Genomic DNA, 26,637 nt, shown 5'->3' on the forward strand with positions numbered 1-26,637 from the left:
ATATAACTCACTAACAAACAAGATTGTCTCTGACAACCACAAGTATTTTTGTTAGACTAAAGTTAGACAAGTATCAACTAAAATATGTCTCGCATGCCTAAAGCGAGACCAATAAAGTATCTTGTATAGTGCTAGCATGAAGATAATGGCTATTCTATCATACTTCACAGCTTACAAATCATGTATGTTATTAATGTAATTAAACATGTAATGATCAATAAGTATGTAGAATATTATACCTCAAGTCATGAACTTGAGACATTAATAACACCACATAATGTCTCTATTCAATGTATTAATGGGACAGTGCTTAAACTAAATAAGACTTTACATCGAACAGACATCATTTTTAGTTTCTAACTTAAGTTTATTAACTAACTAAATTGGTTTATACAGTAGTAAATTTGTTTTAGACACAACAGATTAGAAAAATAAAAAAAGTTTTGACACAAAATGTATTATATAAATTCAGTTGTGGGTATTTTTCCTATAAATCTAAGTTATGATTCTATAAGGAAAGCAACTGATAGATAAGTATAGACTTACTACTGTCCTATCATAATGACCAAATTGTACTTAGGACCATTGTAATTACCAAGCAAGTCCCTTTAAGTATACATGCCATCATGGAAGTCATTTGTACAGCAGTTGAACAAGATATGTAAACAATAGGATACAAATGAGGGTTAAAAAAGACATCTATATCACTAAAATGAGAAACAAAGTAAAGATTCAAAAGAACATCAAGAGTAAATCACAAGCTTGTACAAACAAGGCTGCTGAGTTATTTGGTTCCACAGCATTTCTTTCTATTTTTGATAAATTGATCTTTTTTTTATTTTATTTTTTTAGCCACCAAACAAAGTTTTTTTTGTAAATATTCCTTCTAAACTGAGTCTTGTTATGAAGTTTGAGGAGGAGTGATGTGGCTTTTAGATAATAAATTCCTAGTAAAACAACTAAAGATCCAGAATTGAACTTAATAACTTTAAGAAAGTCAAAGTCTAAAACCACTACAAGCTACAGTCCTACCAAACAGTAAAATAATGTATATCAAATACACTATTTACTAGGTGCTTTTAGGATCATTGTGTTTAATTAGAATCTATACTAAGGTATATACTTAATAATGGAAAGAAAAGGTCTTAAAACCACTACAAGCTACAGTCCTACCAAACAGTAAAATAATGTATATCAAATACACTATTTACCTGTGCTTTTAGGATCATTGTGTTTAATTAGAATCTATACTAAGGTATATACTTAATAATGGAAAGAAAAGGTCTTAAAACCACTACAAGCTACAGCCCTACCAAACAGTAAAATAATGTATATCAAATACACTATTTACCTGTGCTTTTAGGATCATTGTGTTTAATTAGAATCTATACTAAGGTATATACTTAATAATGGAAAGAAAAGGTCTTAAAACCACTACAAGCTACAGTCCTACCAAACAGTAAAATAATGTATATCAGATACACTATTTACCTGTGCTTTTAGGATCATTGTGTTTAATTAGAATCTATACTAAGGTACATACTTAATAATGGAAAGAAAAGGTCTTAAAACCACTACAAGCTACAGTCCTACCAAACAGTAAAATAATGTATATCAAATACACTATTTACCTGCCCTTTACAGTCCTACAACAAATCTAAGCTTACTGTAATAACTAAATTTTAATAATAACTATTCATTCTAAAAATGTTTATATGAAATAAATTTATGGTAAATAATAGTATAATTAATTTATGATTACATTATCCAAGGATACCCTGTTTAGTTTAAAGGACACATTGTATAAATAATTAAATCAAAAGCGCAATCAGAAACACATTAATGTTATATTTTAGAAATATACGGTTTCAACTACATGCAAAATGTTGCTAACACGCATTACAAACATAACACATGGCACAAACATTATTATATAGTAACACTTTGATGCATAACACATATATCAATAATTTGTGACATCTGCATTTGACTATTACAAAAATGTTTTTTCGTTAACGTAATAAATCGTTAGGGATCAAACATATTATTCTTGAAATTTCACCAACCACAAATTACAAGACAATGCGTACCAATGAGAGAACTATGTGAAACAACATGTAAATCTTTCGCCAACCCTTCGACGAATGCGAATATGAAACGACGAGCTTTGAAAAAAAAATCAACGCAAGCTGCTGGGTGATAAATCAGAAACTTATTTAGATTGAAAAGTAGCGTTGTTATTAAATTCTAGGTTGAAACTATAAATGAGAAATTGGCTTATTTAATATTAATGCATATTTCGCCATAAGGAGAATAGTGTTACTATTAACCTTATTATATTCTGGGCTGATAACTGTACATAGTAAACAGTTATATATGCTTCTTGGTCAGGAGAGTAACGTTCTTATTTAGTCCTAAATAGATCCTGAATTGAAACTTGAAAAGGGAGATCTGTTATTAAATTATGCGTGGGAACGTTAAGTTTATTCATTGACACGTTCTATTCAATTTTAATCACAAAACTCAGTCATGAGTGGTGACAGAGTTCACAGTTTATTACACAATCCAAGGATATGTTTTAATTGCAGGGCATGAGCAGTCCAAGGAAACATACGTAGTAAAGCAGCATATTAGAATACTCACCAACAAGAGTAACCAAAATAGTTTAATCAAATTCATATAACCATAAATTTTGATAAATTAAAAGACCTTTATGATCAAAATAATAAATTCTCTATCCAAAACTAAAAATATTTATTATTTATAAAATATTGAGGATGCTTGTATCTGTTAGATAGTGTAATATGGGTATAAGTATATTAAATTACTCTGCACCTCTCAGAGATATGTGTTAGATATACATGCTTTGTTTGTATTTTATGGACTTTATTTCCAAAATGAATAAAGTTACTATTTAAAGAGAGTGGTCAGTAACTTTTACGTCATTGTTGAGTGTCAGTGTTTCATTATATTATCAACTCAATAGTTATTTTTACATTTATATATCCGCACACTAAGAGCAATGAACGAGGATAATTTAGTCATCATTGAACTTTTTACCGCAATAATAACTCACTCATGATTTGGGACATTTAAACATCAGACTAAATCATAACTGAAAGAACTGATTCTTTAGCTAGCAATATTTTTATTTCTCCTTTTCCTCGTTGCGAGCTATCATAAATTAAAAATTCTTTAGCAATGTTGCGGGAGACCTAGTGGAACCGAGAAAATTCTCCTAGTCCTCAGTCATAATTTTGTCAACAACAACAGCTGCTATTATCTACGCCAATTGCAACAAGTCGTTCACGTTATCGTAACCACCCAATATAATTAACCACAGTTCAAGGTTTTAGGTACACAAACCCAAAATTGATTATGTTTTTTGTTATTCCTGTTATAATTCTCCTAATCAATTTAGATTAAAACTGTTTTTTTCCTCAGAAAAAGTCAAAATGGTCGTTTAAATTAATATATGTTTTTCTTTGTTAATTTGTATGTAGTGTTAATTAACCTTCTGGTTATTGTAACATAATCTAAAATACAACTTAAAATTGTACAGAAAAACAACAGATATAAAATGTCAATGCTCTGTGTCGAGTATTAGTCACTTAAATATTGCCCAGAACAACATCCTTGATACAGACAAATACTGCGAACTATGCGGTCTTATGAACACCGATTAAATCTTATGTCTGTTTGTTTAAGTTCAACACATTGTTCCAATTATCTCAAACCATACAATTTAAATGATATTTTTGTTGCAGTAAATTTTTGTGACAAGTGCATCAGATTTGTTCCTTAAGAGTAAACATTTTTGATTTAATACTAATGTTGTATTCAATAAAAACACATTATATTATAATTTAGACCTTTTTAGGAAACAGCTTATAAATTTTTTTTTGTGCAATTTAAATTGTCCTTCATAGTTTTAACATTGTAGGATTGTCTTGTATTTTGTTTACTGTTTCAATATCAGTAAACGCTACCCATATCAAAATCTGCTGCCCTCTAGTTTCCTAGTCTCTGTTTCTCCAGTTTTCACGTCAAATGCTTCTCATATGATTCTCTCATTAGTTAACAGCTTTCATTACTTTAACACAAACAGTAGAATTCCTATTAAGAGGACACCTTCTTCTGCACCTAACAAGGGGTGCCTAACAAGGGGTGCCTAACAAGGGGTGCCTAACAAGGGGTGCCTAATTAAGGTTGTCCCAAAGGAGGATTGTACTGTATTTGTAAATTGATGAACATTTGAGTACAAATTAGAAATAATTTGATAAACTTACTTTAGAATCAATCTCCTTGAACTGATCCTCCTCTTCGTCAACTTCAAAGTATACTTCTGACGACGTGATAGATAGTGTTCCCCTGACAACCACACATGGAGCAACAAGAGAACATTTTGTACTGTACACAATTGCTCCTTTTAAAAAAAAAACAAAAAAACCATTAAACTTAACAAAACAATTACCTTCAACACAAACTAAATTACATCAACAGAAAACTGTAATACATAAACATTGTTCCTTTCTTGGTGAAAATGTTTGTGTATATTTATATATGGATGGACTATCAAAAATAAATGAATAACAAGCATCACAATTATTACATGCATTCTACAACTATAAAACTAATATATTGTCAATTGCCCATTCAAGAGGCAGATTTAGAGTGGGGAGTACCAGGTCCTTGTATTTCACTTGATAATATAAAATACACAAACCAGGCACCCAGCCTAGTGTCGAAATAGGCCACCTCCCCTTTTATACACAATGCTGGATCCACCTGCCCTTGCTTACCTTCAAGTTCACTCTCAACATCCAAATCTTTATCCTCTGGGTTTAGAGCCTCTTCCTCTCCATCTTTCTGTTGTAAGTTTGGTCGCTTAGCTGCAAGTTGAGCATGCAGTGCTTGCTTAGCCTTCTCTACAATATCATCAGGTTGAGCTAAAAAACAAGAAACGTTTGTATTGAAGCTTTCAAATCTGGGATATACAATCAAAACCACTTTACCTTTGATATAATATAACTAAAGCTCTGTATACACTATTAATCTTTATTTGACAAAAAATGTGATGTGGTCATAAATATGGACATGATGATGTTATATTAGTACCATATTTGAGTATGTAACTACAATATTTAGGCACATCACACTTTTTTTGTAAAATTACTTTGATAGCGTAGACAGAGCTTCAAGACTTACAGTGTTCGATTGCTGCCCTCAACGCTGCTTCCTCGTGATGCGATCCATGGGGATTGCGTATCAGACGGCGATGACGTCGAGAGTTATCTTCCCACATATCCAATTTATAAAATTCTATCGGTCTAATAAAAAATAAAATTGTGGACATTTTGATATAAAAAATACAAAGTTTGCACAATCTATTTGTGATCAATTTTTAGAGATTGCATTTGTAAATATTACCTTTCTTCTCCTGGATTTCCCCATGCTCCGTGTTTGGTCCTCAGCATATCAAGTGCCTTTTGCAATGCCTGATTTGCGTAGATGTAGTCGCGTCTCCTAGCAGCAGTAATCAGGTGATCACACATGTTTTCTTCATCTTTACGATCAAGGCTATTCTGGGCACACATTGACTGTAAAAGATATATTCAATATTAGTATTACAGTAATATAGACTGGGAGTGTGTAGTTTGATCAAATAAAATGATAGTATACAAAAAAAAAATACTAACTTCAAACTCAGCATGTTTTTGGACATCTTCTGCACGATGGCGACTTAAAATAAACTCTGCTTCGTTGGCGACTCGTAATAGATGATCCCGAGTTGAATGCGAGTACATTCTGCCCTCGTTGATCAGTTCAATAAACGCTAGGCCAGCATGCTTCTGGATGGAGTTCTGCCATTCTTGGGAGCACAACATCATGACTAGTTCTATGACCGACTTTGAAGACTTCATACTGATCAAGCCTAGAATCAAAAGTAAAACAAGATTTAAAATATTACTTTCTATTCCTCCCTGATGATTTAAAAGATAATATTTACTGACTGTACAAAAATCAAATCAAATCAAATTGTTTCTGTTTAAGTGTTATTTATCTTATCTGAGTTAAGTTTTGAAAAAGTAAAAAAAAAAAATTATATGAACCATACCTTCAATAAGCAGTTCCTGTCCATGGCTTCCAAGCAAGGTTTTGGAAAGAAAGGGAGCAAAGTCCACAAAGATCTCTCGTAAAAGAGGTGCCGATGTCTCCAGTGATCTGGTGAGCTTCTCTTCAACTCCCATGCCACTGTACATGTTGTTACCTTCATGGTTAGAAGCACCATTGATCACAGAGGTAGAATCTTGGTTGGAGTTTATCAGGGCATGTGGTGACGGTACAGGGAACGGTACTGGTTGGATGGCGGCACCTTCCGGATGCATCTGGTCATTTGTCGCTACATCTTTTCCATCACCTTCCTTTGAACTACCTGTCCACGGCCAAGTCTGACTGGCTGACTTATCTAGTAAATATTTAAATAATTTTGTAAATTGACACTTTATACTCAAAATCTTTAGGTTAAAAGGTGATCAAGGTTGGAAGTGACACAAATAGTATTGTCACATTGAATTTCAATCCCAACTCAATATACATTCCACCCAATGGCTAGTGCACAGAATAAACTGATTTACTTATGGAATAAACTCTATATCTTACCATCTGATTGAACAACTATAGATGAGATAGAGGCACTAGGAGCAGACTTGTCAGGGACATCTTCTGCCACACCATTAGTTTGAGGACTTCCATCCTCTTGTTTAGAATCTCCATTGGATGGAGCCTCACCCACTGCATTCTCTTTTGAGTCCACAACAGAATTTTCAACTAGTTCTACTACTTGGCTTTCTGGTGTACCAACCGTCTCATCTGCAGGTGTCTGGCTGTTAGTTTCTTCCTCTTTGACATCCTCTATTGGTTTTGTTTCATTTCCATTTTCAGTCGGCTGTTTATCAGCTTCAACACTACCAGATTCTTTGTTGACATCTGAAACCTCACTCTCTACTTTAGAAACATCATTTTCTTCTTTCACAGCTTCTGTTTGTTTCTCCAAATCTACATCAGTTTCTTCAGACACTGCCTCCACTTCATTGCCATCTGTCTGTTTACTAGATTCTTCAATAGCACTGGTTTCTTTTTGATCAACGGCTGATGCATCTTCATTTGTTGCATTTTCATTTATAATTGCTACAAAAAAGGCAAAATAATAGATATATATGTATATTTCTCATTCTCATAGATTTCCCTCATCTATTAAAAAAATTTTGTATTAAGTTGTATTTCCTTTTTATTATTAAATATATATTTATTATTTGCCTCAAGAGTGCATTATTAGCTTAAGATCTGTGTAGCACAGATCTTAAAATATGCATCCTCCATGTAAATGTATTATGGATGGTGTATGTTGAAATAAAGAATTGAAATAAAAATTATAAATTACCATCTGTAGTTTTCTTTTCGTCTTCTACTTCAATCTTCACATCACTTGCATCAGCATTTTCCTCAACTGTTTCAGCTTCTTTATTCACAGAATCTACTACAGAAGTTACTGGTTCGGTTTCTTTTAGTACTGCTTCATTTGATCCTTTTTCTGTTTCTTTTCCATCTGTTACTGGCTTTTTCTCTTCTGCTATTGGTTCCTTTACATCTCCTTCATATTCCTTAACTTCTGCCACTGATTCATTAACTTCTGCTACTGGATACTGAACTTCTGTCACTGATTCCTTAACTTCTGCTACTGGATTCTGAACTTCTGTCACTGATTCCTTAACTTCTGCTACTGGATTATGAATTTCTGCCACTGGTTCCTTCTGCACTTCTGCCACTGGTTCCTGCTTTACTTCTGCCACTGGTTCCTTCTTTACTTCTGCCACTGGTTCCTTCTTTACTTCTGCCACTGGTTCCTTCTTTACTTCTGCCATTGATTCCTTCTTTCCTTCTGCCACTGATTCCTGCTTCACTACAGGTGACTTTGGTTCATTCTTGGGTAATGAATCCTGACTAACAACAGACCCAGATGTGCTTCTATGGCGTCTACCTCCAGATTCCTTCTCAATGATGTCACGGTAACGTGCCACCATTAGTACTGAGATAAAGTATACGATGGAAAGAGACAAGAATTGGGCTTGCTTGCTTTCCTCCTGAAGTAAAAAAGTTTACGAAAATTAAATACTTTTAATTAATGCATTGTATCTTTATAAAGACTTATCATCATGTATGATGGTTGTGAATGTTTTGTTTGTTTTACCATTTCTGTCGAGGAAAACAATTTTTCCATGTACACATTTTTATATATTGAACAAATTTGATTTTTATATTCAAACTGTCTGTACTTACAACATCTCTGTAGACAACTGCCCTTAACCTATGAATATCCATATCTTGTAACAATCGTTCAATTTCACGTACAGGTGACATTGGGCCAGTAAGATTATCCACTATGTTCTGTGCAAAATTGAACAATTATAAAATTGTAAACAAATCAACAAAACCATGTATTTAACAATGAATGGATGATGTCAAAGTATTTCAATTTACAGTCAGAGATCAATACTACAGGTTCTTGCAAATAACAAAATATTTTTGGTTTAATTGATAAAAAAAGCAGTCAAATATTTTGGTTTTCTAGAGTCTCCAGCAGGAGAGGTCTGAGTAAATCATAGTAACTGAAATATAAATTTACTTAATGAAACAGAAAATGAATTAAACTAAAGGTTATTCATGAAAGAAAACATACTGGAAAGAACAAAATTGTGATACAGTGTTAGTACATGAACCTAATATCTTAACAATACATTACATTATACATTCATTACTAAATCTCTGTCTACACTATCAAACTTTATGTGACAAAAAAAATGTGATGTGCCCATATATGGACATGATGTCATAGCACTACGATATTAAGGCATATCACAACCATATTTGGGAACATCACACTTTTTTTGTCAAATTAGTTTAAACTTTATGAAAATGTTCTTGGATGAAAAAACTAGTTGGTAATGTATAAAAACTTCTCAACAGTTAGATTTACCTACCACTTCATGTGTTCACCTATTTGAACTAAAAACTTAGCATGGACTTATACCGAGATAGTAGGTGAAACACATGCAGGGATGTTTATTTGTATAATTTGGGCTTACTGCAAGGTGGGAGTATACCAGTCCTGGTAAATTTACATGCTACAAATAATGAATATTGTATATTTGCATAGAATTTAAATTTCTGATTCTTTACCGACTATAAAATAATACTACAATATATAAACCATGGATTGTTGCATCAAATGAATAAAACCCACAAATCATATAGTGCCTTTCAATCAATATATCATTTATAGTAACCATTGTGTAACAATATCAACTGTAACTGGTATAAAACTCTGTTGAAGAGAAGTGATAACAAACTTCGAGAAAGTTAAACAAACGGTGACTTTTATATGAAAGGATAGTTAGAAACAGGAATGAATTTATGTACAGTATACACTAAAGGAATAAAACATAACAAATAGAAAAGTAACTCATTAATAAATATAACTCAACATTATTCTAATTGGTTTTGGAAAGTAGTAGACAAATAATCAAGGATAACCAAACCTTAAATCAATAGAAATATGGTTGAAGAAAACAAAACAAAGAGAGAGTAGCTAATGTGCGGTGTAGTCATGTTAGTCATGTTATTTTAACATAATTTCATCTAAAAAAAATTATTATCTCAAAAATAGTTTATAAATTGGTAGGCCAACATTTTGTTGTAAAAACATTTCCAAATAAACTGTGATGTTAGTTTTCAAGTTAGATAAAGGAAGTAGGAATTGTTTGAAATGAATGAAGGTTAAATTAAATTTTTCCAAGAAAATGCTTTAGCACAGATTTAGAAATGATGTCATGTATTCACGAAACGTGATTGGTGAACTTGGGTACCATGTGACAGCCTTTAATTGTGCGGTGCTACTAATCCAAATATTTGGAAACACATGTCCGGAAGTACAACATGCATTGTAGAAATATCACTTACAGGGCTAGCTCTCGCGTCAATTGAAGACGCTTTGATATTCAAATGATGGAAACGTGTAGTTCTGTGATGCTATAGGGAAAGAGAAATGATTAGCTTAACGTGATTACACATATTAACAACAGTTTTTATGATCAGAAGTGCAAGAAAAAGTGAAAAAAATATGATATACCTTTACAGTTGAAGTTTTCTTCATGCCGAATAACTACACAGGAAAACAACGGATGAGAGAAGCGAAAACAAAGAAAAAAAAATCCAGAAACAAATAAACAAAAGCCAAAACATCACCAGAATTAGAAAATACATATGTGATTGTTCATAGCTTGGGTTAAAGAGTACCTTAACATTCAATTATTAAGCTGTTCACTTAACTTGAAATATTTTTTTTAATTGAAAGACATTTCAGATTTTCTTTTCCTGACTTTTGTGAATTAAATGTTTCATATTAATAGAATACACAGTACAGTATTAAGGAACATCTAATAAATGTTGGATAATCTATTTTTTACATTCAATTGATCAAACTGACATAGTTAAGCAACTCTTCAAACCCATTTGAAAGAACTTAATTTGTTCCACATCTCAATAAGCATAAATACAATAGCAGGACAAAGACACAAATATTTAAATTCTTTTTTTTTTATCAATTTAAAATAAATTTTCAGAAAATATAAGCATTTTAATAGATTCACTTGTATTAATTCAATGATGAAAGAGTTAATAAAACTCTATATAAAAATAAGTTATAACATTTAGATAAAAGCAAACAGTGGAAACCACAGCATTCTTTACTATAGCTATATGCTTCTCCATTCAAAGTTGTTTTGAGAAATAATTAATTTATCAAAAATAAATAAAAAAACAAAAAACGAATCCTCATGCCTACAAACATTAGTAGAGCAGGCATGTCTAAATGTGCAATCACCCAGTTGCTTACATGCGCATTCCCTAGCATGTGGTCATGTGACTATGTCTCTATTGTATAAAATGGTTGTGTTCACATTGTCTCATTATTATTATATACCCTGCATATATATATGTCAATTTTCAAATAAGCAAAACTGATGCTTTGTTTGGTATGGAATAAAACAATTTTTTAGGAGTACATACTGTATATTCCTTTAATGTTGTTCCACTAAAAATGTTAGGAGTCTTATAATATTTCACCATAAAAAATATAATAGGTTTCTTTTGTATAATAATCAGACAGCGTGAACAGCAGTGTAATTAGTGTGATCTTAGTGTGTGTTTATACTGTTAGTTTACCGATGGTAGATGTTTGTAGTGGATCAAAACGTCTTCCAAATTTTCCTTGTTCTTGTTGTACAAAATAAATGACATTTCATTATAATTGTTAATAGGTAAATATAAATATCAGTATAGTCTTATGTTATTTTTGTTGCATTAAATTTAGCTCTCTGATTTATTTACTTAATTAATTAGTTTCTTTCTAATTATGTAAGTATGCAATGTTTAAATACCTATTCTATTAGATTATGGTCAACCAAGTAATTGTACAATTTGATGCATTATAATGTTTACAATTAGCAGGAAGAACACTCTCTAGCAAAAGCATCTTTTATGAAAAGGATGAAATAAAAACATTACACACATAAGCGATGGAATAGTAAGAACTAATCCTAAATATAAATTAATGCTACATTTGCGATGATTAATAGCACTAATTCTTAACATAAATGCAACATCATTAATTTAAACTAAAATAAATAAATTTAAAACGACAGAACATCACATTTATAACATGCAAATTAAAGATTTTCCTAATCAAAAATATTTTACATGAACACAATGATCTAAACATTGATTTACATCAATGGCAATATGAAACTTGTAAGATGGCAAACAATGAGATAAAACAGCAGAAACCTGATTTAAAACAGAAATTTAAAGTACATGGCAAGAAGCTTAATGTTAGTTTTAAAATGTTAGTTCATTCAGTTAACAAAAGACTACCTGAACATGCAAACATAATCATTCACACTTTTTCAGCAACCAATCACAATCACTAACACACAGTCCTTATGAAACATCAGCCAATCAAAATCACTAACACACAGTCCTTATGAAACATCAGCCAATCACAATTACTAACACACAGCCCTTAGGAAACATCAGCCAATCACAATCACTAACACACAGCCCTCAGGAAACATCAGCCAATCACAATCACTAACACACAGTCCGCCTTAGAAAACATCCGCCAATCACTTGAGAATTAGCCTCAAAACACAAATAACACATACAACAACAATTAATTAATTCAAGAAATGTTATAAACTGCAAATGAATAACAAGCCACAGCAAAGTACATACAATGACTGCATCAAGCAAAAAACAACTCTCCATCTACATGTACTCTTGCAATCCCTTTATCTCAATTTGGACAGGTCCACTCTATTATTATCCATTCATTATATGCCACTACTCAAACATTCATAATCTACCGATTGGACACCTACATATCTCTACACACAAGGCTCTATTTCATTATAAAAGTCAACAACTAACCACGAAAAAAGTCTTGAAAAGATCCTCCATTCCCTCTCCATCTCATTTCTCCATCCACATGCCATCTCTCTATCAACAAGCTATCAATGTGCAAGCTGTATGCAACAAGTATAACTTACCTTAGGTGATGGATGTGTAGCATTTATAACACTTTGCAATCGTTGTCCTGGGCTTTCCTCTAGTTGTCCACTGCGTATACTTGCACCAGCTGATGCTGGGCTTTGTCTAAACCTACACTCTAAAACATTCCTGATTGCACAATAGCAGGCTGTAGATACATACAAAATAAATCATTATACATACAGCTTTAGTGTCATGGTGTATAGCATGGTATAAACGTAGTACATTAGCAGTGAAGTCAACTGATACTAACTGGATATGTAGATCTTTGATAGCAAAACCAGTAATGTACACTTACGTTTGCAAGCCAGTTTCGTCAGGAGCTGATCATAAATATGTGATAGTTGGCGCGCACCAACTATCACATATTTATGATTAGCTCCTGACGACGACTGGTCCCCCTAGGCTACACACCAAAAACATCCAGTGGCTGGAAAGGAGACCAATCGGCGTCATAACGCATAGCAACTGAAGAAGTACAGCTAGACGAAACTGTCTTGCAACGTAAGTTTACATTACTGGTTTACTATCAAAGAACTACATATCAATATACTATCGAAACCAGAGGAAATGTATCTGTCAATGACGGCCAACTAGTAAATTCAAATTGACCAGATTCAGTATTAAACATTAGAAAAACAACCAACAAACAAACTTACACAGCCTTAAGCATTGCCTTAAGATACCACCTTTATTCATGTTTTTCTCAGTTTCTAGCTCCCCAAAGTTTTGGCTGCTGGCAAACACCAGTACATCAACAAGGTTGATGATCCTGTTCAGGAACGTGATACCAACATCTAAAGGAAGGTCTTGTGTTGGCTCAATCACATCAGTCTCATTCTATAAAAGTCAAATTTAGATCAAACTTTCCATAACAAAGTTTTTAGACTGGTAGTGTTGATAGCAATAAACGACAAGGGGTGAAATTAATCTACTCTTTCGAAAAGATTCCTTTAGTGCACACAAGACACATTTGTATACCAGACCTCTATTTTAAAGTCATCCTAGAAAACGTATTTACTACCAGAACATGACCAAAGAGAGCCTTGAACATATGCCAATAGTATAGCTGTTTTACAATCAATGAACTACACATATTATAGCTGTAGTTTGCAGTGTATTAAAAGGAGAAAATGTAAACAAACTAAACTTACAGATCTGGATGTGGCTGTTGAAAGAAGGGGTAGGATTCCACCGCAGGCATATATCAGATTGTCAGAGATCTGTGAGATGAGTTGAGTAACATTCTGGACAAAGATTATATTCTCAGCAGAGTTGACTAAATCTATGACTGTCTTACTATTGTGGCTGTAATGAGATTAAAAAGGTGTTAACAAAAACCATGAATCATACATTCAAGCACTCTGAACTAAACTACATAAATCTCAACAAGAAATCAGCATAAAATATTCTACCAATGTATTCTCATAGTTGATACATTGTTGCATGGCCAAGGAGAGATCCAGGGGGTCATCTTGGACCCAATTTTGACACCTAAAATGAACTACTGGTTGTTGTTGACAAGACTATCAATATTATGTCAATGCTCTCCTATCAGTTAGCATAAAAAAGCTAGAACTTTTATGCATCTCAGGTAGATACGTTTTACACAACCATTATGAATGGAATAAAAAAAAGAACCTTTGTGCATATCTTTTGCCAGAAGTAACATTGTATGGACACAGACAAAGGTATACTTTGTTACACAGCCATTATGCCTTTATGCTTAGCACTTAATATATGATATGCGACCTTACCTTCTCCAAACTTGTATATCAGTTTCAATAGCAAACAAAAGGTCAGACATCATTCTTTGATGCATCATGGACCATTTAAACTCTGGTATTCTATAAGGTGCTCTATGTGGCCCTGGACTAAAGTACTGGCCTGGTTGGGCTGAGTTAACTTGACCTTGTTGTGTGACCTCACCAACGTGATTTACTTGCTCAGATGTCTCTTGCTATCAAGATTTAAGAAAAAAATATATATAGGTAAAAATATATATAGGTAAGCCTTAAGGAAAATATATATAGGTAAGCCTTAAGGAAAATATATATAGGTAAGCCTTAAGGAAAATATATATAGGTAAGCCTTAAGGAAAATATATATAGGTAAGCCTTAAGGAAAATATATACAAGTTTTTGTAAGGATAACAGTAGTAATAATCTAAATATAAATCCATTCATTAAATCATTAGTGTAAATACCATTTCCGTTTTGTTATGATTTGTATAAATAGTACAATATAGCAAAGTACAATTGAAATTAACTGTATTACTTTTACTGTAGTTTGTTCTGTATTTTCAGTTTCTGCTTCATCCTTTCCTTCAGCTGCTTTACCATCTTCTCCATCCTGAATTGCATCTCCCCCAGAATTCACCTCATTTCCTGTAACATCAGCTCCAGCATCACTACCAGCATACTCTTCTGAGACGTTGATGTCAGTGCCATCTCCACCTGTCATGGCTGATAGGAGACTGTAGGGTTCAGGTGGACGAAGGTTAGAAGTGTCATCCATGACAGCAGAAACTGACATAGCACCACCTGGGCTGTTTTCTCCTTGCCTCTGGTATCGTTCAAACGCCTTTATCAACTCAATTTTATGGTTCTCATACGATACCTGAAACACAAGTAAATTGATTAGAACATGCATATTATTATTACAGTCAACTCTCCCAATACTGGACACCTTTGGGCTGACCTAAAATGTCTGGTTTTTCGGAAAGTCTGGTATTCAAAATGTGTTTCTAATGGTAACAATGAATTTGGGACCTTTTGGACCGCAAGAAAAGTCTGATATTGGGAGACTTTCTGGTTTTCAGAGATTCCGGTATTGTCGATTGTAGCAGGAGTGCATTTTTGAGAATTTCTAAAAATTAAATTCGAAAAAACCCACCTTTGAATGAATAATTGAAAGAGTATCGACCCAGACACGCCAACCGCCCCATTCATACTTGAGGGCGTGGTGTAGCAGCATACGTAGGAGTGAGTAGACCATCTCACTTATTTTCTTCTCTTCATCCGTCTTTGGGTAGATGTATGAGAGACTTATCATCCAATCTTGCCAAACAGAGCATTGCAAGAGTGTTCTGCCGAAAAAGAAAATTAAATAATTTTAGTCAGACATCCAGAATTTATAATAACATGAATGGACTTAAGTTTTGTGTCCTAGAATTAAGTTTATCACATTCATTCTTATTTAACCATTTAAGCTGGTTCCTACCCATCAAAATTAGTGCCCATAAATCAATTTACCTGGGTAAATAAGACTGAATGGGCTGGTAGATAAGGTTAAGGTTGAGATAAAAGCACTTTAATTAAAAGAATATATATATAATACCTTCTGTTTTCTCTACTATGGTTAAATAGCAAGATCATGTCAGACAGGAACAGTCTCTTGACATGTTGTACAGATGCACTTGGAGTTGATTGACGCAGCAATCTAGCAATGATTTGGAACATACCTGAAAATATATAAAATATTCATGTAAATACTAGCCAACAAGTGAGTGAAAAACTTTAAAATGTGGAAACAAGTTATCTGGTTTCAGTAAAGTAATGGGTATTAACTGTGTTTTTTTATTCAATTATTTCTAATATTTTATTTTGTGAGAGGATTGATTGAGAAAGTTGTTTAACTTCTAAACCAGATTCTAACTAAAAAGGAAAAAAAAATATGTTATGTTAAAATGTACTACTATACTTTTTTTCTTGGTTGAATAAATATTACGACACGAAAAATATATTGGTTAACATTGTGAACTATTATCCCTTAGTACACTGAAGTTTGTATAGAATGCCTACTGTATATGTCTAGTCCTCACCTGGGTTCATTATCCTGTAAGTTTTATCTGGTTCTGTATGCCTGGATGTTTGTACTTGTATGGACACTCTCTCAGTCAAAAGCTAAAACAAAAACATTTTCCAGAAATGAATTATGAGACAATCAGTTAATCTTTGCTAAGTTTAAATCAGTAGCCATTTTAACATTTAACCCTGTTACCCACACTTAGGGTTTAAGTACCCACTTTATTATATACTGTTACTCACCTCAAACAGACCATTATACATTGTAAGTGTTAAATCTGAAGTACTCAGCATTAACCTTTCACCAATGAGAGAGTACAGGTTATGGCCATGAAGAAGATCCAATTTATGTCTGATGAGAACAAAAGCAATGACAATTAAGTATCTACTTTTCTGCAGAAATGTATTAAATAAAATTTCTACAATGGTAAAACATTTATTTAATTTTTTTATTTCAACTTTATTTATAGAGCGTAAACCTTCCAGATGGACAAATTATTGACAGTTGATATTCAGGGGCCCTCTATCTATAAGGTATGCAGGGGCCCTCTATCTATAAGGTATTCAGGGGCCCTCTATCTATAAGGTATTCAGGGGCCCTCTATCTATAAGGTATTCAGGGGCCCTCTATCTATAAGGTATGCAGGGGCCCTCTATCTATAAGGTATTCAGGGGCCCTCTATCTATAAGGTATTCAGGGGCCCTCTATCTATAAGGTATTCAGGGGCCCTCTATCTATAAGGTATGCAGGGGCCCTCTATCTATAAGGTATTCAGGGGCCCTCTATCTATAAGGTATTCAGGGGCCCTCTATCTATAAGGTATTCAGGGGCCCTCTATCTATAAGGTATTCAGGGGCCCTCTATCTATAAGGTATTCAGGGGCCCTCTATCTATAAGGTATGCAGATTGATGTATGTAGAAAAAGACCATTTGTGATGATGGTCTATGGCTTAAATACTTACTTAAGAAGAGTTCTACTGAGGAATAGTGCTAGTACTTTAAGAGACATTGCTCTAATCTGCTCATCCTCAGAAGCCATCAACTTGAACACAACTCTGTTAAACAAAGAAAAATACATTCATAGAAGCATTTCAACAATTGTTCATTTTTTCCCTCTCACCATATCTGTATTTTCATTTTTAAACGTGTATTGCAATAAATGTAATAATATATTCAAAGTTAATAACTGAGTGTGTCCTCACTTGATTCCATTTTTCTTGTCAAATGCTGATGCCATACTTGTGTTATTCTCCACCATGAGTGACAACAAGAGCTGCAGGATGTCTCGGATATTCTCATCCTAGAAAAATTGCAATTTAAGTAAACAATGGTAAGATCAAGTGTGGTAAACTAGACCATTAAATGCTGTCACACCACCTATTCTACATTCATTCAGACTTTGTTATTTATCTAACTTTGTGACTAAAGCTCTGTCTACAATATCAAAATTTATGTGACAAAAAAATGTGATGATATTATATCACTACCATATTTGGGAATATCGCTACTACGATATTTTTGGGCACACACACTTTTTTTGTCAAACTAGTTTTATAGTGTAGACAGACCTTTAGTCACAAACTCAGTGTTAAATATATATACTGCAGTCACCCCATTTGAAGTGATGGTGTCTCTAGAAAAAAGAAAATTAAACTCACTTCATGTACTGTACTGAGAAAGTTCAAAACACTCTGCAGCTCATCATCATTGGCCGACTTCTCCCTCAGAATCAGCTGCTTTGCAATCTGTACCAATAGTCCACGGATTGTCTTCATGTCTTCCAAATTTGGTCGTGTACCATCTAAATAAGCAAATTAATTTTATCATCATGGAAATGGCTGTGGTTGAGTGAATAAATTTGCTTTGGTGTAAAGGGTTATCCTGATTTTCTCTGTTGTCGAAGTTGTATTTGTTTCCGTATTTTTGTATTGTTTTAATGAGAATTTTGAAAATAAAGTCAATCAATCAATAAACAAGTGTGTATGACTGAGTAGCCATATTATCTATATGAATGAATGAATACCACAAATATGTGTTGGCTTCATTGTTATAGTATATCTCATTTAATTGTTATTGTTGAATACTAAATACAATGCTGTTTCTGTCATAAATGATTTATTACTAAATTTACATAGTCCAGGAAAGTACCAGGAAAACAAATATATATTTACCAACTGCTTTAGGAGTAATACCACTACGTGCCTCTGGGTTGATAACCCAGTAATAGTACTTAAGTGTGTGCATTAGCTGAAGAACAGTAGAAACACGACGGATACTGGTGTATATCACTGTCTGGTTCACAAACTCAGTTGCTAGGAATGTGTACAGTGATATCTGAACCTAAAGAAAAAAGAATTAACAAGACGTAAATATAAAATATAAGTATGAATTGGTATGGGTAACTTAGACAATGATTAAACTTACTGGACAACAAGCTTACCTTAGCGGGGGTAAAAATCCACAGGTTTGGGTTAAACAGTATGTGGTCCACTATGTTTCGGAGCAGTGCATTGCCCGTGGGTAAGGTGTTGAAATACTTTGCAAGGTCAATAAATAATTCCAAAACATCATTTGTGAAATGTGCATTCGAGGCCTGTAATAAAGAAAATAAATAAGTTTTACATTGAATAAAGAAAAACTTTAGAGGTTATTTACAGGGGTGCCCAAAGTTTAAAAGTCACAATTCTGAATTTTAGCAAAATCAGAAACAGACAGCTTTAACATATATTTCACCATATCGCTGGGTGGTTTAGACATTTTTCTCTTCTGTTAAAATTGCTTAAATATTTTTGGATTTTCATCAAATATGCTACAAACAATGGGCTCATTGATAATCAGCTGTTGATAATATATAAAAAAGAATACCTTTTGCAACAAGTGACCCAAAACAACAAAACCTCTGCCCTGTAACATCTGTTGCTGGGTGCATAGAGAACCTTTCAATAAGTCACTTAGTAGATTCAACAATGTCATACTGTAAAATTACAATTTTTATTTAATAAATTACATACACAAATTATCAAACCTAAAACATCAACTTAATATTAATAATAAAAAAAAATATATATAAAAAAAAAAGAAAAATGTAAAACTGTAGAAAATTATAATGAAACTAAAGAAACATACCAAGCGCTTTCATCAATGGTGCCGTCCATAGTTTCAAAGTCTAATTGTGTAAATAGTGAAAACAACACCTGGATACCACCAATTGAGTGTAGAGTACTGTGAATGGAGTGAGTTACAATAGCACGCACATCCTAACAATGCAGGAAATAAATAAAAATATATTAACTTTTTTGGTTCATCAATGACACAACAATACAGTAATAATCAATTTCCACTAGTTTCTATACATTTTTTTTTTTTTTTCAATTATCAAATATCTTCATCAAAATGTTTTGAATGCTGCCCTCTTGGTAGATGACGAATAAGACAATTAATTATCACCATGGAAACCAAACTATATAAAGTAAAATACGATATTAAGTTTAACTTTTTTTAAACTCCAAATAGTGGGTTATTTAGAATTTAATGTATTTCTAAAAAAAAAAATTTAAAATTATGAGGTTTACCTGAACCATCAGTGCATGGGGAGAATGAACAAAAAATGATGGGTTTCCTTTAGGAGAGGAATCAAGGCATAACTGGCTCTCAGTGGCTGCCGGGTTGTACATAAACACAATGGCATTGCTAAGTTTACCATCGTACAGCACTTTCTTATGAGTTTCTGACAGACTAACATCACTCTCTGATGGAAACTTGAAGTGATTCTGCAAGAAAATGTTTGTGTTTTTAGTGTAACCAAGAAAGGTTGTCCGGTACAAATTTTATGGTATTGGTGATGGTAGGTAGTAGTGGTGATGGTACTTGTAATGGTTATACTGGCTGACCTCTTCAGTACCAGAATGTTCTCGCGTGAGACCAGCCCAGGAACATGATCAGCACACTGGGAGACAATCTTTTTATATAGTGTATCAAGTTCTTTATTATGTTTATATTATACACACATGACCAAAATATCTATGTGCCTTCTGAATCTAAAGGTTGTAATTACACAAACCAATAGTGGTGTTGGTAGTTTACCTGGATAATTGTGCTCCCTCCCCTCATACAAGAGGTCTTGTGAAATGATGATGGTGGTTTGTGGGGAGGCTCCCACCTGAGGGCATAGTTCCTAGACTATACCATTTGTGGAAAGGGGTGTTCAATTAACATTTCTACTTTTCGAGGTATATTTTGCTCTTCAAGGAGAAAGGTTGTAATTGTAGACACCAATCAACACGATAGCTCATTTTTCTTTTTATTAAATGCTCTGTAGATGAAACTTAAGGAATAAGAAACTGCTTACTTTATAATTGGGATTCATTAGATAAATAGCTTCTATCTGTTGTGGAGTTAGAGCTTCACTAAACAGATAAACACAAGCTAACTGGCCACAGAATGTCCTCTCTTTGTCTGCAGATGGTGCTGCTCCTAGAAAGCATTTGTCAAATGGCTGTGGGAGAACAAGAATAAAATAACAAATTAATATTCTATGAATCTCTTTGTTAACTACATATTTTTTTTATTCCTGTCCCATACTTGTAAATGAATCCAATTGGTAAGGATGTACTGACTAACTAGAAAGTTAGGATGTACTAACTTATAGGAAGTTAGGTTAAGTAAAAGGCCTGAGTCGTTTTCACTTTGTTCGCCGAACTAGTGAAATATAGAGAAATACAATTATATAAATATTTTACAGTAACAAATAGCTTTCATGATTTTGGAGGTTACCATTGTCAGAAAGGCCAGATACAGATATTCAATACAGTATTGTTATTGTCTACCTAAAAAAACTTATATAAGATTTGACTTTTAAGTTTAACTTAAAAGATAATCACCTCATTGACATTGACATGCCATGGCATCTCACCAGATGATACCAATTTTCCGTTGACAAAACATTTGATTTCATTATTCTTCCACCGATGGTAAATGTGTACAACAGAAACCATATACCACTTAAATGAAAAAAAGTCTTGTTAATTAATAAGTTATTATTAAGTAATTGTATTTACTTTAGGCTGTGAAGGTATTATATTTTATTATATATATTATATTTAAAAAAAATTACTTTACAAGCCCAAAGTACCCACCAATAGGTGAGGTTTTAAAGTAGTTTAAAGCCTTCCCAGTACAATTCCAGTCAATTTGAAATCATGTTTATGGATGTTTTTAATAGCAAAAACAAATTGTATATAGTGGACAAATGTACAAACTCTCTCTTACATTATAGATGGACCAAAGGATAGTATCAGAAAATCAGTTATTATTATTGCTTTGGACATATTATGAGTTTGAACATATACCTTTCTTGGTTGAAAGTCAAACTTAATGCAATGCTGGAATCCCTTTCCTTTCACTTTGACCGAAGTAATGACCAAACATGACCCCATGAAATGACCTGAATAGCCAACACCTTTACCTGTACGGAAACTGAAACAAAAAAATTGGTAAAACCGAAACTTAATTTCATCCAATTTAAAAAAATATATTTAAGCCTTAATTTCTATATCTAAACTCTCTTCAATTTTCAAGTATTTTACATACATTTTTATAGACTGTTTATTAGTTGTATTCATAACATTTACAACTACATTTATCGGTTAAGAGTCAAATAATTACTCATTTGAGACTTTGTAAATGGAAAATTAAGCTGTTGAAGATTTATTTATTAGTAGTTGTGAGTTTTATGATGGCGTATAAAAATTCACATATTGCTTAAATTTAATTTAAGATGGTATATTATACCAGAAGAGGTATTACTTAGACTTAATTTAACATGGCATATTATACCAGAAGAGGTGTTACTTAGACTTAATTTAACATGGCATATCATACCAGAAGAGGTATTACTTAGACTTAATTTTACATGGCATATTATACCAGAAGAGGTATTGCTTAGACTTAATTTTACATGGCATATTATACCAGAAGAGGTATTACTTAGAATTAATTTAAAATGGCATATTATACCAGAAGAGGTATTGCTTAGACTTAATTTAACATGGCATATCATACCAGATGAGGTGTTGCTTAGTTTTAATTTAAGATGGCATATTATACCAGAAGAGGTATTACTTAGACTTAATTTAAAATGGCATATTATACCAGAAGAGGTATTGCTTAGACTTAATTTAACATGGCATATCATACCAGAAGAGGTGTTGCTTAGTTTTAATTTAAGATGGCATATTATACCAGAAGAGGTATTGCTTAGACTTAATTTAACATGGCATATCATACCAGAAGAGGTGTTGCTTAGTTTTAATTTAAGATGGCATATTATACCAGAAGAGGTATTGCTTAGACTTAATTTTACATGGCATATCATACCAGAAGAGGTATTGCTTAGTTTTAATTTAAGATGGCATATTATACCAGAAGAGGTATTGCTTAGACTTAATTTAAGATGGCATATTATACCAGAAGAGGTATTGCTTAGACTTAATTTAACATGGCATATTATACCAGAAGAGGTATTGCTTAGTTTTAATTTAACATGGCATATTATACCAGAAGAGGTATTGCTTAGACTTAATTTAAGATGGCATATTATACCAGAAGAGGTATTGCTTAGACTTAATTTAACATGGCATATTATACCAGAAGAGGCTTTGCTTAGACTTAGACCTAATTTAAGATGGTATATTATACCAGAAGAGGTATTGCTTAGACTTAATTTTACATGGCATATTATACCAGAAGAGGTGTTGCTTAGACCTAATTTAAGATGGCATATCATACCAGAAGAGGTATTGCTTAGTTTTAATTTAAGATGGCATATCATACCAGAAGAGGTATGGTTTGTCACGGTCCACGTTAATGTTGGTCACAGGATCCAATCGGAACCACGTAGTGAAAGTAAATCCATTCTGGTGCGGCCATTTTGACATGGGTGGTAAAGCAATTGCCTGAAAATAAATTTAACAAATATAATTATTATTGCTGAAATAATTAAAAAAACAAAATTTGTCCTTAAATTAACTTTCTTTATTTACCAAGAAATTAAAATGAATAAACAAACTAAGTATTCTAAAAAAAATGTAATTTCTTCGTCCTTTTCATATAAAATCAATAATCTTAATTTCAAAATCAATTTACATGATCATTGATTTTGAATTTTTCGCTCATTATAATATTTGAATTTAGTTTATTGTTGACTTTCAATTACTACAGTTGGTATACAAATACACTAGCTGTTTATTATTACAGGAAAATGCTATCTGAATGAAGGCAGTAACACTGGAATATTTTGATATTAAACTTTTTGATCATCCTTAAATGCACTATGTTTAATATAGTAGTTGAACAGCTCAAATTCAGTTTTTAATTTCTATTTGACAGTATGCTAGACACAAAGGTTTTTTTTTTATCAGAATTCGAAAAACACAAATTTGATTAAGAAATAAAAATGTTGAATGATGGAGATGAGCATCCTACCTGGGATGACATAAATAGAGACGTAACAATAATAATGCCATCAACTTAAGCTAAAGATCACAAATACAGATATACATGCATAAATCTAATCGTAAGCATCAGACTTAGATAGCTGAAGAAATCTTAGGGAATCCCCCAAGCTTTTCGGAATATTCATCAATTTGAACCTTAGTATTTGAACAACATAATATTATTAACAACATTATGTGCACATTAATTCAGTTTAGAATAACGAATGAACAATTTCCTCAAACCAAGTAGTGGACTATTGATGCACTCTACATCAAGTACATCATAATGACATGCTAATCCATATAATTGCAAATGGCCACTAATGATAAACGTATCAGTACAAATTTGTCTAATAATCCTCATTATACTGTAGAATTATACTCTAATCTTGTAGTAGTAGATTCATTCTACAGATAAGTCTTATCTTATTGTTAGTACATTGCAATTATTTTTGTTAACATAATGTTTTACTAAATAGTAAATTTCTCTAGGAATATTTAAAAGAATTGATGCGTTTTTATATACATGTACAGGCATTTCTAAAATTAAAATAAATTTTATAGATATTTTGAGCAATAAAGTGCTTAGGGGTTATTGTACATTGCTATTGATTGGACGTTACAGCCTATTCCTTATTTCACGTAATGAGGGCTAGACATTGAACCATGCGAGGTCAATTTCTAGAAGCAAAGTTGACATTTTGAATTATTCCAGCAACTTATTTGCTTTTGTTTGTTATCAGAATAATAACACTACATTACAGTATAAATATTATATCACTGAGAATACAATACATTTTTAAACGGAGTAAAATGCAATTTACCTTCAGCATGCAGAGTTATTAATCATCATAGTGCACTTATAATTATAATGTTTAATTAAACATTAATGATTAATTGGTAGAATATATAACAATAGATAATAACCAATACTACTTAATTGTATAGTGATGCAAGGTAGGTATATGCTACAGGTATAATATAACTGATAATATTATTTATTACTGTACAGGTATAAAATTAATTTGCTCAGTAGGTGGTTTGTGATAGATTAGTATTTAGATACTCATTATATTAAACTGAAATACCATTATCATAAATTAATTTTTATAAAATGATATTATAACCTAATCTATTGTATTTAATGACATTATATTACTTTCATGTATAGAATCCGGCACTACATCACAGCATATTATTAAGGAAGACATTAAGTCAGATCAATAAAATCACTTTCTCACAACGCGTTGAATGTACTGTTGCTAATATTTGAAAAGCTTGTATCTTACTGCATAAACTACAGTACTAAAATAGTAAAAAGTAATTTTGAAATGAAAAGCAGAAACAGAATTTCTTTCGTTTTCAATTTATGATTAAATTCACTTACTGATCCAACAGTACCAGGGAAATTGAAGAAAACGTCAGGTCCATGTCTGCAAGGCATTTGACGCAGAACTTGCAATAACTTGATTGAATATTTGGGCTAAAAAAACATAAAATAGAAAATAGTGCACATTAAGCAATATTTTAGTCTTTTTACAAATCAACACAGCTTTTTTATAATAAGACATTAGTGAAAATAAAAAATTATTTTCAACTGAATGCCAATTAAATGGAAAACCTTTTATCAAATATACAAATTTTAATTCATCAGATTAGAGGAAAATATGCTGCTGATAAATTGACATTACAAAATTCTTCAAAAGTATATTTTAAGAGTAAAACATGGAACCAGGGAGTTGTCCCTGATGGAACCAAATTAATGCCTTGTCTATACTATCAAATTTCATGTACCAAAAAAAATGTGATGTGGCTATATATGGACATGATGATGTCATATGATATCACTACCATATTTGGCATATCACACTTTTTTTGCCAAACTAGTTTGATAGTGTAGACAGAGCTTTAGACTTTGTAAAATCATAGATCAAGAAAGTAAAAAGTGCTTGTTCATTCATACAATGTTTTATTACAGTAATTTTGACACTGAATAAATATGTGAATAGACTGTTTGCCTAAAGACATCATTGAGATTATCTTAAGAGTGAAGTTTTAATTCCTAACAGACACATATCCAATCAAAATGTACATAGAAACATATAAACAGTGGCAAGATATGTGTGCTCATTATAACAAATTACTCATTAGAGATACAGAGTAGGCATATACGTGACATCATGTTTGTAACAAGACACCTTGCACAATCTAAATATCAAATGCATCGTGGGATTGTTATGGATCATCTCGCTAACATGCTCATCACATTATGGATTAATCCTGCAACATTATGTAAATGAAATCATCCTAAATGTTTACGCCTGTGATTGGTCTATTCCTTATCCTACCAATCTTAAGTGCTACTGCTAAGAATCTATCTTAAAATGCTCATATTTTGATCATTTTGCTCATCAATTTATCCAAGTTTTAATCCAACCAATGGCATAATCATTGAGTTTGTATCCACAAGCACAGAGAAATTTAAGTATTACTTAGATTATTAGTTGTAGCATATCGTATGTAGTACCAATGTTCATGATTAAGTAGCCCCATTAGCCTTCACCTTTGACATTATGACTCACATTTAAAAGGAACATAGATAGACAAAATTGCGAATGTTATGTCAAATAAATTCATGTTTAATAAGGTAATGTGAAAAATGAAAAATATT

At 32.3% G+C, this 26,637-nt stretch overlaps 1 protein-coding gene across 4 annotated transcripts in view; it reads right to left on the minus strand.

Annotated features, from left to right (window-relative positions):
- The window catches only part of LOC140050499 (neurobeachin-like), a 111,460-nt gene that overhangs the window by 69,985 nt on the left and 14,838 nt on the right, over window positions 1-26,637 (minus strand). Inside the window, exons 5-37 of one of the 4 annotated variants that reach the window (XM_072095719.1) lie at window positions 25,354-25,449; window positions 23,305-23,426; window positions 21,822-21,948; window positions 21,354-21,473; window positions 20,822-20,968; window positions 20,046-20,243; window positions 19,600-19,730; window positions 19,339-19,447; window positions 18,914-19,066; window positions 18,645-18,813; window positions 18,132-18,274; window positions 17,676-17,773; window positions 17,436-17,528; window positions 16,716-16,824; window positions 16,490-16,571; window positions 16,006-16,129; window positions 15,562-15,754; window positions 14,944-15,285; window positions 14,424-14,626; window positions 13,821-13,974; window positions 13,326-13,506; window positions 12,666-12,814; window positions 10,190-10,222; window positions 10,021-10,089; window positions 8,341-8,448; window positions 7,445-8,144; window positions 6,664-7,191; window positions 6,119-6,469; window positions 5,700-5,935; window positions 5,431-5,600; window positions 5,209-5,330; window positions 4,803-4,949; window positions 4,290-4,426 (exon numbers count right to left, since the gene is read on the minus strand). In XM_072095719.1, coding sequence (XP_071951820.1) covers window positions 4,290-4,426; window positions 4,803-4,949; window positions 5,209-5,330; window positions 5,431-5,600; window positions 5,700-5,935; window positions 6,119-6,469; window positions 6,664-7,191; window positions 7,445-8,144; window positions 8,341-8,448; window positions 10,021-10,089; window positions 10,190-10,222; window positions 12,666-12,814; window positions 13,326-13,506; window positions 13,821-13,974; window positions 14,424-14,626; window positions 14,944-15,285; window positions 15,562-15,754; window positions 16,006-16,129; window positions 16,490-16,571; window positions 16,716-16,824; window positions 17,436-17,528; window positions 17,676-17,773; window positions 18,132-18,274; window positions 18,645-18,813; window positions 18,914-19,066; window positions 19,339-19,447; window positions 19,600-19,730; window positions 20,046-20,243; window positions 20,822-20,968; window positions 21,354-21,473; window positions 21,822-21,948; window positions 23,305-23,426; window positions 25,354-25,449 — 5,844 coding nt within the window. The remainder of the gene's footprint in view (window positions 1-4,289; window positions 4,427-4,802; window positions 4,950-5,208; window positions 5,331-5,430; window positions 5,601-5,699; window positions 5,936-6,118; window positions 6,470-6,663; window positions 7,192-7,444; window positions 8,145-8,340; window positions 8,449-10,020; window positions 10,090-10,189; window positions 10,223-12,665; window positions 12,815-13,325; window positions 13,507-13,820; window positions 13,975-14,423; window positions 14,627-14,943; window positions 15,286-15,561; window positions 15,755-16,005; window positions 16,130-16,489; window positions 16,572-16,715; window positions 16,825-17,435; window positions 17,529-17,675; window positions 17,774-18,131; window positions 18,275-18,644; window positions 18,814-18,913; window positions 19,067-19,338; window positions 19,448-19,599; window positions 19,731-20,045; window positions 20,244-20,821; window positions 20,969-21,353; window positions 21,474-21,821; window positions 21,949-23,304; window positions 23,427-25,353; window positions 25,450-26,637) is intronic. The other 3 variants (XM_072095720.1, XM_072095721.1, XM_072095722.1) reach the window with 3 other exon arrangements.

Source organism: Antedon mediterranea, chromosome 5 (assembly GCF_964355755.1).
Source record: "Antedon mediterranea chromosome 5, ecAntMedi1.1, whole genome shotgun sequence".
In the NCBI taxonomy this organism is placed as follows: Eukaryota; Metazoa; Echinodermata; class Crinoidea; order Comatulida; family Antedonidae; genus Antedon; species Antedon mediterranea.